At 45.8% G+C, this 13404-nt stretch overlaps 1 protein-coding gene across 1 annotated transcript in view; it reads right to left on the bottom strand.

Moving 5' to 3' along the window:
- The window catches only part of Dnah10 (dynein axonemal heavy chain 10), a 204718-nt gene that overhangs the window by 95981 nt on the left and 95333 nt on the right, over positions 1-13404 (bottom strand). The window contains exons 26-29 of the mRNA XM_045133057.1: positions 12520-12673; positions 8042-8275; positions 6180-6302; positions 4512-4745 (exon numbers count right to left, since the gene is read on the bottom strand). Of these exons, the coding sequence (XP_044988992.1) occupies positions 4512-4745; positions 6180-6302; positions 8042-8275; positions 12520-12673 (745 nt within the window). The remainder of the gene's footprint in view (positions 1-4511; positions 4746-6179; positions 6303-8041; positions 8276-12519; positions 12674-13404) is intronic.

Genomic DNA, 13404 nt, shown 5'->3' with positions numbered 1-13404 from the left:
AATACTTTAAAGAAAGAAAGAAAAGCAGAACCAGCTGGGCATGGTAGTGCAACCTACAATCAGAAAGCTGACACGGGAAGACAGCAAGGTCCAGAGTAGCCTGGGCTGCATACAGAGAACTTACCTTGAAAGAACAGAGGAAGGGGCGGGTAGAGGATGAGGGGAAAGAAGCAAAATAAAGCTACCCTATAAGAAAGTAAAAAACAGTCAGGTGGGGTGGCATGTATCTTTAATCCCAGCACTTGGGAGGCAGGGGTAGGAAGATCATCGTGAGTTCAAGGCCAGCCTGAGACTACATAGTAAATTCTAGGTTATCTTGGGCTAGAGTGAGACTCTACCTCGGAAAAAGAAAGAAAGAAAGAGAGAGAGAGAGAGAGAGACGGAGGGAGGGAGGGAGGGAGGGAGGGAGGGAGGGAGAGAGAGAGAGAGAGAGAGAGAGAGAGAGAGAGAGAAAGAAAGACAGACAGACAGACAGACAGACAGGAAGGAAGGAAGGAAGGAAGGAAGGAAGGAAGGAAGGAAGGAAGGAAGGAAGGAAGATAGAAGGCAAGCAAGCAGGCAGGCAGGCAAGGAGGGAAGAAGGGAAGAAGGAGAGAGAAAAAGAAAGGAAAGAAGGGAGGGAGAGAGGGAGGGAGGAAGGAAGGAAGGAAAGAAAGAAAAACAAATGATCAAAAATGAGAATCAGGGCAGGGCGTGGTGGCACACACTTTTAATCCCAGCACTAAGGAGGCTAAAGTACAAGGATAGCTGTGAGTTCAAAGCCAGCCTGGGCTACAGAGTAAGTCCCAGGCAAGCCTGGATTATAAGTGAGACTCTGCCTCAGAAAAAAAAATTTAATGTTTTATTTATTTATTTATTTGAGGGGGGGTAATGGGTGTGTCAGGGCTTCTAGCCACTGTAAACCAACTCCAGATATATGTGGCACCTTGTGGATTACGTGTCTTACATGGGTCCTGGGGATTGAACTCGGGTCCTTAAGCTTCATAGGCAAGCACCTTAACTACTGAGCCATCTCTCTGGCCCATCAAAAAAAATTATTTATTTATTTATTTGACAGACAGAAAGAAGAAGAGAGGAGAGAGAAGGAGAGAATGGACACACCAAGGCCTACAGCTGCTGCAAATGAACTCCAGATCCATGCACCACCTTGTGCATCTGGTTTTATGTGTGTCCTGGGGAATTGAACCTGGGTCCTTTGGCTTTGCAGGCAAGCACCTTAACCACTAAACAATCTCTCCAGCCCATCAAAACAAAACAAAACAAAAGACAAAAAAATAATCATCTTAGGGTATGGTGGCACAAGCCTTTAATCCTAGCACTTGGGAGGCAGAGGTAGGAGGATCACCAGGAGTTCAAGGCCCCCCTGAGACTACATAGTGAGTTCCAGATCAGCCTGAGCCACAGTGAGATCCTACCTCGGGGGAAAAAAAAAGAATCAACTTGATTGAAGGGAAGTATAGCATTAAGTAGCATTGCTAAGAATGTGGTTTATTTAGAAACATGGGAATTTTTACAACACTGTCTGAATCTCAGGCTGGTTTATCTCAGAAGACATCTGAGATATTTAGGGTTGTCACACTGGGGAGGTAGGGCTGTTGCACTCAATGAGCAGAGGCTGGGGTGCTGCTAAGCAGCCCCAAATGCCACCTGTGCCAGGCTGAGAGACCCTGATGTGAGCCCATAGGGAACAGGGAACTGATTAGCTGACATAAGTCTGTCTGGACATCCCCTGCTCTCTCTCACAAGGGAAGGCCTTTCTGTTGTCTCCTGCTGTCAGCATCACTGTTGGATGTGTATGTTCATAAAATAGTCAGAAGGCATGGGCTGGACGCCATCACACACTCATGATAGGGGCTGCCTCTAGGAAGTAAGGACGAACTATGAGTGGAGAAAGAGGACAAAGTTTGACAACTTTATCTACAAATTTTATATGAAAGGACACTCAGGAAATGTGGCAGAATGCACTAAGCATTGGTAGCTCCCAGCACTTTGGTGGCTGAGGCAGGAGAAGCATCCTGAGTGAAAAGCCAGTGTGGGCTCTGTGAGACACTTTCTCATATTGCAAGGGGCAGAATGACAATGAGTTTTGAGTCTAGGTGGTGGACAGAGCTACTCAGCCCACACTAAGGCACACTAAGTGCTTTAGAGTCGTTTCATCATTACAAGATCCCCCCCCCCCCCCGCAACAGGCAACTCTTAGAGGAAGAAACCATGTGTAGAAATGTTAAGTGATGGACCAAAAATCATGCGAAATGTCACGGAGAATTCAGATCCAGGCCATCTGGTTCCAGAACCTGTGTGCTAAGCCACCACCCTCTCCTGCCTGCTGTCATTATGCACTTCTGTATTTATTTTCTCAAAAAAAAAAAAAAAAGGTGAGGCTTGGATTGTTTCAAAAAAAAATAGTAATTAGGGCTGAAGAGATGGCTTAGCAGTTAAGACACTTGTTTGCAAAACCTAAGGACCCAGGTTTGATTCCCCAGTACCCATGTAAGCCAGATGCACAAGGTGGCACATATGTCTGGAGTTCATTTGCAGGGCTAGAGGCCCTGGTGCACTCATTTTCATTCATATTCATTCCCTCCCCCTCCTCCCCCCCCCATTTGTTTTACAAGGTAGGATTTCACTCTAGCCCAGGCTTCCTGGAATTCACTATGTAGTCTCAGGGTGGCCTTGAACTCACATCGATCCTCCTACCTCTGCCTCCCAAGTGCTGGGATTAAAGGCATATTCCACCACACCTGGCCTCCCTCTTTCTTTCCTAAAAAAATTATTATTGAGGGCTGGAGAGATGGCTTAGCGGTTAAGCGCTTGCCTATGAAGCCTAAGGACCCCGGTTCGAGGCTCGGTTCCCCAGGTCCCACGTTAGCCAGATGTACAAGGGGGCGCACGCGTCTGGAGTTCGTTTGCAGAGGCTGGAAGCCCTGGCGTGCCCATCCTGTCTCTCTCCCTCTATCTGCCTTTCTCCCTGTGTCTGTCACTCTCAAATAAATAAATAAAAAATGAACAAAAAAATATTTAAAAAAAATTATTATTGAGTTCTGGTGTCATTTTAGACCATTTATTCTACGGGTAAAAATTCCAAGGTTGGCTGAAGAAATGGCTCTGTCAAAGAACTTGCTTGTAAGGGCTGATGGCCTGGGTTCAATTCCCCAGTACCCATGTAAAGCCAGATGCACTACATGACACCTGCATCTGTAGTTCAGTTGGAGTAGCTGGAAGCCTTGATGCACCCATACTCACTCTCTCCCTTGCCTCTTTCTCCCTCCCTCTCTCTCTCTAATAAATAAATAAAAATAATATATACATTTTTAAATTTCCAGGGTTGGGAAGATGGTTCAGTGGGTACAGCACTCACCTCAGAAGTATGAGACCGTGAGCTCGGATTCCCTATAATCTACGTAAACATGACAAGCCTGTCCACACACACATGTGGAACCCTAACTAGCTGGAGCAGCCAGTCCAGCTTAGCCAGTGACCTCTATCAATGAGAGACCCTGTCTCAAAAAGAGGTGGCTGGTGTACCTAAGAAAGGACATCTGAGGTTGTCCTCTGACCTCCACAGGCACACACATACATATACACCAACATACATGCACTCGAGTGGAATGAACCACATGAAACATCACTGTGCACAGAAGCAGGGGAGTGAGCTGACACTGGGAGACCCTTGTGGGAGCCTGACCATGGGTCCTGATCCTGATCATGTGCTTTTGAGGCAGGAAAGCAGATGGACAGCTGGCAACCCAGGGCACCTCCTCTTGGCCACCCTTTCCCTGAAGGGAAACGCACAACCCTCCTCTCCTCTGGGTCACCTGTGTTCAGGCACATCCTGGCAGGAGAGATAAGGACTAGCACTGGGTGCAGACACATGAAAGTCAATCTGTCCTCCAAGTGTCTGGTCAGGAAACAGGCCATGTTTATCATCTCATTACCAGGCACACATATTCTTCAGTCATGGGATGCACAGCCTGTGCATGCCCTTTACCAGCCCATCTTTCAATATGCATAAGGATCCACCCTATTCTTGCCCCAGAGGTCAGCTTCTCCCTCTGCGTAAATGCATAATTAAAACCTCAGAAGAGCCAGGCATGGTGGGTGGCACATGCCTTTAATCCCAGCACTTGGGAGGCACAGGTAGGAGGAGTAAGAGGATCGCTGTGAGTTCAAGCCTACCCTGAGACTACATAGTGAATTCCAGGTCAGCCTGGGCTAGAGTGAGACCCTACTTTGAAAAACCAAAATTCAAAAAAAAAAAAGAAAAAAGAAAAATCCCAGAAGAGAACTCAGGGCTCTTGAGCCACAGGTTTTCTGAAGCCCATTCCCTTCCTTTTGTCTAACTTTTAATAAATCCATACTTCCAGTCCTATCCTATGCCTTGTCCGAAAAACTTGGACACACTCCAGTGCAACCTTGACCCTGATCATGTTCCCTGACCTTGAGCACAACCCCTGACTCTGATGATGACTCTGACCTTGATTATGAGTCTTGTCCCTGATAGTGACCCTAACCTTGATCATGTGCTCCTGGACGCAGAGTGGGTCACTGTTACCCAGGATGCTGAGCAGCTCATCATCGGAGATGAAGAAGAACCTCGGGAAGGCGTTCCTCTTGGAGTCCAGGTAGTCGTTCAGGCTCTTCTGACACTTCTCCAGGCCCTCACTGATGGTCTGCAGGTCGTAGAGGCGGTTCGGGGTCTCGCAGCACCGTTTGATCACTGGGTCTTTTAAGGTCTCAGCCATGATCTGAAAACGAAAGGAAAGAGTTCCAAGTGTCATCATAGGTGGAAGCAGCACTGGCATCTTCATAGTCCCCAAACAGGCAATGACACAGACACAAAATAACCCACAGCTGACACCACAGTCTTAGGGATACCAACATGGCAGAAGCCATCTAGCTCTTAAACAAGCAAGTCCTGGTACTGTCTAAGGTGCCACATGTAATCAGCATAGTTCTGGTTTTGTTTCCTGTCTTCCCACTGGGAGGCTGTGGGAGGCCTCAGCCCCTAATAGGCAGACTCCTGCTTCAGGGTGACATGTCACTGGAGACAGATCCCGATTCCACCCCAAAGGTGTGCAGAGGAGAATCTGAGCTCTGCATTCAGGCTTGCTTGTTTCTTTGGTGTGGGATGGCTGGTGATGGTTTCTTTCTCTGCTTCCTCTGTGAAAGGGAGCCAGCTTCTTCTGCCATTGATGGAACTTGGATTTGTAAACTGAAATAAATCCCTTCTTCCCATAAACCGTGTCTATTTGGAAGGTCGTCCCAGCAACGTGGGGCTAACTATAACACAGGCCATCCATTTTGATCACAATGTGCCTCACCAACCTTCAACAGTGTGCACACAGTAGATGCTCAATGCTGACAGAATAAATGGGGTCAGCAATGTAGCCACGAGTGGTGTGTGCATGCAGGACGTTCTCTGTGGCACTCTCACATGGCAAAAGGAAATGGGAGAGGAAGAGGAGGGGGAAAGAAGAGAAAGAAGTTGGATGTCCAAGAATTGTGTGTCAGGCAAACAACTGACCATCTGTGGTAACTTAGCTATTCATCTATTCAGCTATGTCAACGATGTGAAAAGCTCCTAAGGCACTGGGGAGATCTTTGATGATAATGGTGAAAGAAGCCATATGTTTCTGTATGTTTACAAGGGGTTAGCTTGCTGAAAATAGATGTTCAACTGTTATATAGAAAAATAAATAGAAAATTTCACTCAACAGGTTTAATGTAGATAATGACAAAAAAGTCAGAAGCAGTTTGTGATGGTCTCTTTTGATCATCAACTTGAGAGGACCTAGAATCTTCTATGAGGAATTATCTAGGCCGGGTTTGCTGCTGGGCACGCCTGTGAGGGATTATCTTGATTAGGTCAACTGAGGTGGGATGGTTCATCTTAACTGTGGGTGGTACCAACCCCATAGGCTGGGGCCCTGGTCTGTATGAAAAGAAGACAGCTGGCTGAACAGCAGCATTGCTGGCTCTGCTTCCTCCCAACAATCATGATGTGACCTCAGCTTCCTGCTCCTGCCACACTTTCCTTGAGATGTTGGGCTCCACCCTCTGGTCAGGTGTTTTGATGCAGTGATGAGAAATAACGATACACTGCACTGGGGGATGCAGTGCATGCAAACACAAGGGTCCCCCATCACTGCCCCACACCCAGACAGAAGCCAGCCACATGCCCTTTTAAATATCTTGTCAATGTTGTCAAACTTCTTCGCCTCTTCTGGAAGTTGTGATCTTATATCTCCACCAATAAAAATACTCTCAAGATACATCCATTTTCTTTGAACCAGCATCCAGATCTGAAAACACACAATGTTAGTGTCACAGGGATGATGGAGCACCCAAAAGGAACAGATGCAAAAATCCCTCCCTAACACAGGACAGACCCCAGTCAGCTCAATGCAAGGGCTTCCCAGCCTGATGGCAGTGTGAGCAAAGACATGGCCCATAGTCCTACATCCAGGACAAATTCTCCCCTTGGTTGTGATTTTGCTTTTCTGCTACCTGTGATCAACTGTGGTCCAAAAATACAGTATAGTCCAGCAAAGTTAGTTAAGAGAGACTCTACATTCACAGCTTAGATGACTTATATCATTATAACTGTTCTGTTTTGTGGCTACTATTCATCTCTCACTGTACTTAGTTTATAAATTTTATTTTCTCATAGGCTGTTAATACATGGGGGAAAGTAACCTCTTTTTCTGTTACTGTGAGCAGGAACAACATGCTTGTCTAAAAACTGGGAAAGAAAAAGCAACCACCTGAAAATAGTGAAATAAGCCTGGTTTGTTCATAAAGGCCTGGACTAGCACTGTCAATACAGGATAGAGCTGCACCCAGTACAAAGGTGAAGCAAACATAGGGAAAAAATGTGTGAACTCAAAAAAAAGTGAATCACACAGAAAAAGAAAAACTGCCACCAAGAGAGAGTTAGCAGACACAAAAGTATGGAGATCTGTAAAGGACTTTAAAATAGACATGCTTACAATTTTTCATGTGATGGAGGAGGTAAAAGCATTCATACCGTAAGAAAAGGATAGTGTAAAAGAAGAAGAGACACATAACAATCCAAGTAGGAGGGCTAGAGAGATGGCTTAGTGGTTAAGGCACTTGCAGGCAAAGCCAAAGGACTCAGGTTCAATTCCCTAGGACCCATGTAAAGCCAGATGCACAAGGTGGCACACACATCTGGAGTTCATTTGCAATGGATAGAGGCCCTGGTGTGCCCATTCTCTCTCACTCTCTCATATAAATAAGTATTTTTTTAATACAAGTAGGAGGGCTGGAGAGATGGCCTAGCAGTTGAGGCACTTGCCTGTGAAGCCAAAGGGCCCAGGTTCAATTCTCCAGGACCCACATAAGCCAGATGCACAAGATGGTGCATGCATCTGGAGTTTGTTTGCGGTGGCCGGAAGCCCTGGCATGCCCATTCCATCTACTTCTCTTTCTCTCTCTCTCTCTCTCCCTCTCTCAAATAAATAAATAAAAATATTTTTTAAGTTCAAATAGGTATATTGGTAACCAAAACTCAGATCAACCCCTTGAATCATGCACTAACCCCCACACACAAATAAATCAAGTATGGACTAGAATTATCTGCTCTAAGCACAAAAACTTCTTACATGCAGGGTGTGGTAGTTTGAATGCATTTACCCCATAGACTTAGGTGTTTTATAAAAGCTTGTAACTTGGATCTCCAGCCACTTAGCTAGAGGAGGTTTCACTGGGTGGTCCAGCTCAAAGGTGTGTTTGGGGGTGGATCTAAATTCCAGCCCAAAGGCATACAGAGAGGGCAGATATTTTTTTCTTTTTGTTTTTTTTGTGTTTGCTGGCTGGCGGTGGTTTCTCTCTGTTGGATTTATGAATGGAAACCAGATTCTTCAGTCATTGGTGGAGTTTCCCTTGGGATGTGTGAGCTGAAATAAATCCCATTCTTCTCATAAACCGTTTAGGTGGATGCTTGTCCCAGCACTGTGGAACTGACTACTGCACAGGTCCTCTCCTGCCATGAATGGCCCACTCCTCCCTTTGCTCTCACCTCAATGACCTCTCCTATTAGAGACAGTGTCTTTTCCCATTTGTGAACGGTTTGCAGGAAAGGCCCCACAAATCTGCTCCCCGAGATGCTCTGAAGGTTCACAGTGTTGTCATCCAAACACTGGATGATCTCGTCCACAGACCCCAAGACGTAGCCACGTTCCTGCGTGCCCTTGTAATACTTGACCACGGTGAACTTCATGTTCTCCCAGGTGTCTAGGATTTCCTTCACAGCCTGGTCAGGAATACAGACAGCAGAATTCAGACCCTGAAACTGAAACCATAGACCCCAGCCAAGCAACAGCCTCCTCTCGCCAGACTCCTGGCTTGACCATCTGAGCTGTTGACACTCTACACTGCAGTAACTGTCCTTATTTATCACGCATATGCTCTATCAGCTTAGCACACCTCACATGTGATATAATCAAGCCCCCAAAGCAAGTCTGCTGTGGAAGTAACTGATATACAGAGATGGGCTCAGAAAAGCCAAACAGCATGCCAGGTCCACTCAGCTATGCGGCACCCGTCACTGCAGAGTCTGCATGATGAGCTGCCCTATCCAGGTCCCACTCTACTGCCAAACAGAACAAGCAAATTACAAAGTTGTATGTCCACTATGATTCCATTTTGAGAAACACATGTTAGGTCAAAATGGGCTTCCCAAAAAGGGAGTCACTAAAAGAAAACAGGATGACAACAGAGAGATATAAGAAATGGATCATCCACATTCCTCAAGAAATTGCCCAACCATTAACATTGCCCCAGGAACAGAGATTTACTGGTCCCCTTATCTCTCACCGGGTCACTTCTGGTCTCACAATATGGCTAATGTAAAGAACAGAGATTTACTGTCCCAACAAGAAATTTCCTTCCCTTTCTCACCTTCCCCCAATTGAAAAGCCTATAAGTCCAATATCTGTAACCCCAAACTGACTGCTCCACTCTTGAAAGTCACTCCTGGCAGCTCGTGCTCCCACCCCCCCACACACCCCAAATGAAACTTCTATCTTTGCCTCAGAGTAGTCTCTGTGGTCCCTGGTCACTTCTGAACCATACATCTGGTGCCATGACTCGGATAGGAAGGCTTCTGGCTGTCCTCTTGGGCGGCCAAACCTCCTTTCCCCTGACTGGACCACCGAGCTGCCATTGGATCATCTCTGCATGATACAGGCTCTCACACCCACCACAACTCGGCCTCGCTGTTCTTTTCTCTGTCTCCTCCCTTCTCAGTAAGTGTCCCTCTCTCTCGGGTTGGTCTGCCTTGGGTTTCACTCCTCCATGTGGAAGCTGTGCTGGCATGCCAGGCTACACCCCTAAGGGGCGCCTTTTGGTTTGATTGCACCAGCTCAGGACACTCCCTCTCCCTCCCCTCTTTCTCCCTCTCCCTTCCCCTCCTTCCTCTCAGTCCTGAGATCTCTTTCACTGCCAGCAGCTTTCTCCATCGAGAGCACATGTGCCCTCCTTGCCCACTAAGAGGCTAAAAACCAACAACTCCAACCTGTACAGCCTCTAGCCATGTGGGAGGTGCAGGCCATTCACCCTAACACGGCAGGAGGTCATATTGGTATTCTGTGTAAACCCAGCTTAAGCTCCAGCTTCTTTCACCATCTTTGTCTGTTCTTTCTCTGTCTCCTTTCACTAGCTCTTTCATTATACTCTCACACCATGGTTTTATTCCATGGGGAATAAAACCTCCAAAACAACTTCCAACTACCCCCCTAGCCTGTCTTCTTAAGAACTCAAAACCTCTATGACTCTTGGACGACATCAAACCTCATCATCTAATCTTTCTCTGCAACTCTGCCTGGCTGCAATACACTCTAGACAACAGGTCCAGATGGCCTGAGAATGGTACTTTTGATTTCCAAATTCTCACTGATTTAGAAAACTTCCAATGTATAGGCAAATGGTCTGAAATAACCTACATCCAAGCATTTTTAACTCTGCATACACAGCCTTCTCTCTGTTCTGCCTGTTCTCACCAGATCCTTTTGGCCCAAATCTCAGAAACCCACTCTAATTTAACCCAGGAAGTATCCAGAGCTCTGGGAATAGATTGGAAACTCCATATTCCATATAAGCCTCAGTCCCCAGGCAAGTGGAAAGAGCAAATGCCATTCTCAAAACCCACCTGTCTAAACTGACTTCTGAACTCCACCTGACCTGAACCCAGCTCCTCCCACTTGCCTTAGCCCGGATAAGAGCTACTCCTTGGGCCCCATCCTTCCTTAGTCCTTTTGAACTCATGTATGGTTGCCCCTTCCTATTGAACAACCTTCCCCCACTACCAGAAACACTCTCCATGGGTACTTTCACCTTTATCCGAAATCTTCTATGGGAACATGCTGACTGCCTCCTTCCCCAGCCACCGGAGGGAGCCACAACTCTCTCACTTAACCCTGGAGATCAAGTTTACCTCAGTCTTGCCCACAGGGTCTGAGCCGCTTTGGACGGGACCTCATCTGGTGATCCTAACCAACCCACAGCCGCAAAGCTTCAGGGCACCCCAGCTGGATCCACCTATGGCAACTAAAGAGAGTCAAACCACCTCCGCCCTACCCTACCTCATCCAGAGCATTCCTCATTCAGAAAAAGGCAGCCCCCTGCCGTTCTGAGATGCATCCAAAATCAGGTGGACTAATTCACCCACCTAAGATTCAACCAACTTTTACTGATCTGTCCCTCCTCTATCTCCTATCAGCCTCTGGCCACCAAAAAGCCAGACCCCTCATCACCTGCCCCGAGGGGAGACCACATCACCCAGCCTCTCCCATTAAGAGCTCATCGCTCCTTACGGTCAGCATGAAGACACTGCAGAAGAAAAGACCATGGCCCCTTGTCACTAACAAAAAGGCTGGAATGTTAGGTCAAGATGGGCTTCCCTCACCAAAAGAAAACAGGATGGCAACAGAGAGATATAAGAAATGGATCATCCACATTCCTCAAGAAATTGCCCAACCATTAACTTTGCCCCAGGAACAGAGATTTACTGGTCCTCTTATCTCTCACCGGGTCACTTCTGGTCTCACAATATGGCTAATGTAAAGAACAGAGATTTACTGCCCCAACAAGAAAATTCCTTCCCTTTCTCACCTTCCCCCAATTGAAAAGCCTATAAGTCCAATATCTGTAACCCCAAACTGACTGCTCCATTCTTGAAAGTCACTCCTGGCAGCTTGGGCTTCTCTCCCCCACCCCCCAAATAAAACTTTTATCTTTGCCTCAGAGTGCTCTCCGTGGTCCTTGGTCACTCTTGAACCTCGTAATATATCAATATGTATGTATGTATGTATAAATGTATGTATGTATGTATGTGTGTATATATATATATATATGTATATATATATATATATACACATATATATATGTTGTGAATACATATCTCTATTGTCGGTGTACATATGTATGCATGTGTATATAATGTGTGCATCTAGGTGTATATGTTTATACATGTATGTTCATAAATGCATACACTTAAATGTGTTGTGTATACATGTCTGAAAGCATCTCTTAAGTTTTGATTAGCATGCATTAATTACACAAAATGATGGACTTAATTGCAACATTTTCATACACATATGTAATATACTTTGATCACTGCACATCTGTTTTAGGAGGGAGTGAGATTCAGAAGCTAATAGCACATTTCTTTAGGTGGAAGTCTAAGAGTGATTCACTCCTTTTGAACTTGTTTCCATGGGCATCCATGACTTCTATCATTAGTAAACAGGGCATAAAACTACAATCAGGAGCAACAGAAATATCAGCTGAGTGCTGGGGAGATGGCTCAGTGGTAAAGAATGCTCACATACAAACATGAAGGCCTGGAGGGACCTGAGACAGCTTGAATTCCATGCTCCAGCACCCACATAAACAGCTGGATAGAGCCACAAACACCTGTAATCCCAGTCCTGTGGGGGGCCAAGACTGGAGGATGTAGGACTCCAAAAATGTCAAGCTTCAGCATCAGTGGGAGGAGCCATCTCAAGGAAAGCAGCCCATGAGCCATGGAGGAGGATGTCTACACATGCACACACAGGGCATGTACATCTGCACACACACGTGTATATAACCCACTCACATGACACATGTTCTATGCACTTGCAAATTTTTTGTAATTTAAAAGGGTAAATGAAGCAAAAGTTGTATTCCTAGAATAAATAATTCATTACCCAAGTGGTTGTTGTAGTATCACAAATACTACAGCAAATGTGTTTTCTCTTTAAATCAAAAGACAGTCATTGTTGGGTGCAGTGGTGAAGGCCTGTGATCCCAGTGCTCAGGAGGCTGAGGCAGGAGGATTGCTAGTTAAAGACCAGCCTTAGCTTTATAGTGTAGCTGTCTTAACAAGCCAAGAATAAGGATGTAGCTCTACTGCACAGTACTTACCTAGCATGTGAAAGGCCCTGGGTCCCACCCCTAGAACTACCAAAAAAAAAAAAAAAATTCTCTCCAAAGACCCTACAGTGGCCGTCCTACCCTCTCAATGGCAACCTCCTTGACTGCAGCCATGACAATCTCACTGAGGACCTCTGTATGCTTGTGAAGTTCCATGGCAAACATGTTTTCCAGCGTGAATGTTTCGGTCATTTCAAAGAAGACACCAGTTTTCTCCATAAGTTCTTTCCAGTGCCTGGGAACACATCAACATTAAAACCTTTATGTGTATAAATTTAGAGATCAACTTAGTGATTCCCACTGAAAGCACAGGACAAATCCCACTATGAAAGCTCCCAACAGTGCATTCTGAAACATGGGACATTACTGAAATCACATTCCCAGGGCTTTCCAAAACACCAACTGCTGCCAGAGTTAAATGACATCTGGCAAGACACTTCCTGTGAAAGTCTTCATAGTGTTAAGAAAACATCCATCTTCTACATTCACAGAGAATCTGGCATAAATTCTGAGCCTGCCTATGTTGCATAAATTATTGACTCAGTGCCAACTCTGTGCCAGGCAAGGGGTCCAGCCCCTAGCCTCAGGGAACAATCACGTACTTACATTAACAGCCAGTAGAAAATGAAATGAATCTATATACTAAACACAGTCGTGCATTGTTTCACAAAGAAATCTCTGGGGCTGGAAAGATAGCTTAATGGTTAAGGTATCTGCCTGCAAAACCTAAGGACTCATGTTGAACTCTCCCGATCCCACATAAGCTAGACATACAAGGTGATATAAGTGTGCAAGGTCACACATGAACACAAGATGGCACATGTGTCTAGAGTGAACTGCAGTGGCTGGAGGCCCTGACGTGACAATTCTCTCTCTCTCATAAAAATAATAAAAAAGATTTTTTAAAAAGGAGGACTTCTGGATAAGATGGTGGCATAGTAGCCACACCAAAGCAGCCTAGGGAGG

This window comes from Jaculus jaculus, chromosome 13, assembly GCF_020740685.1.
Source record: "Jaculus jaculus isolate mJacJac1 chromosome 13, mJacJac1.mat.Y.cur, whole genome shotgun sequence".
In the NCBI taxonomy this organism is placed as follows: Eukaryota; Metazoa; Chordata; class Mammalia; order Rodentia; family Dipodidae; genus Jaculus; species Jaculus jaculus.
This window is presented reverse-complemented; position numbering and strand designations above follow the sequence as displayed.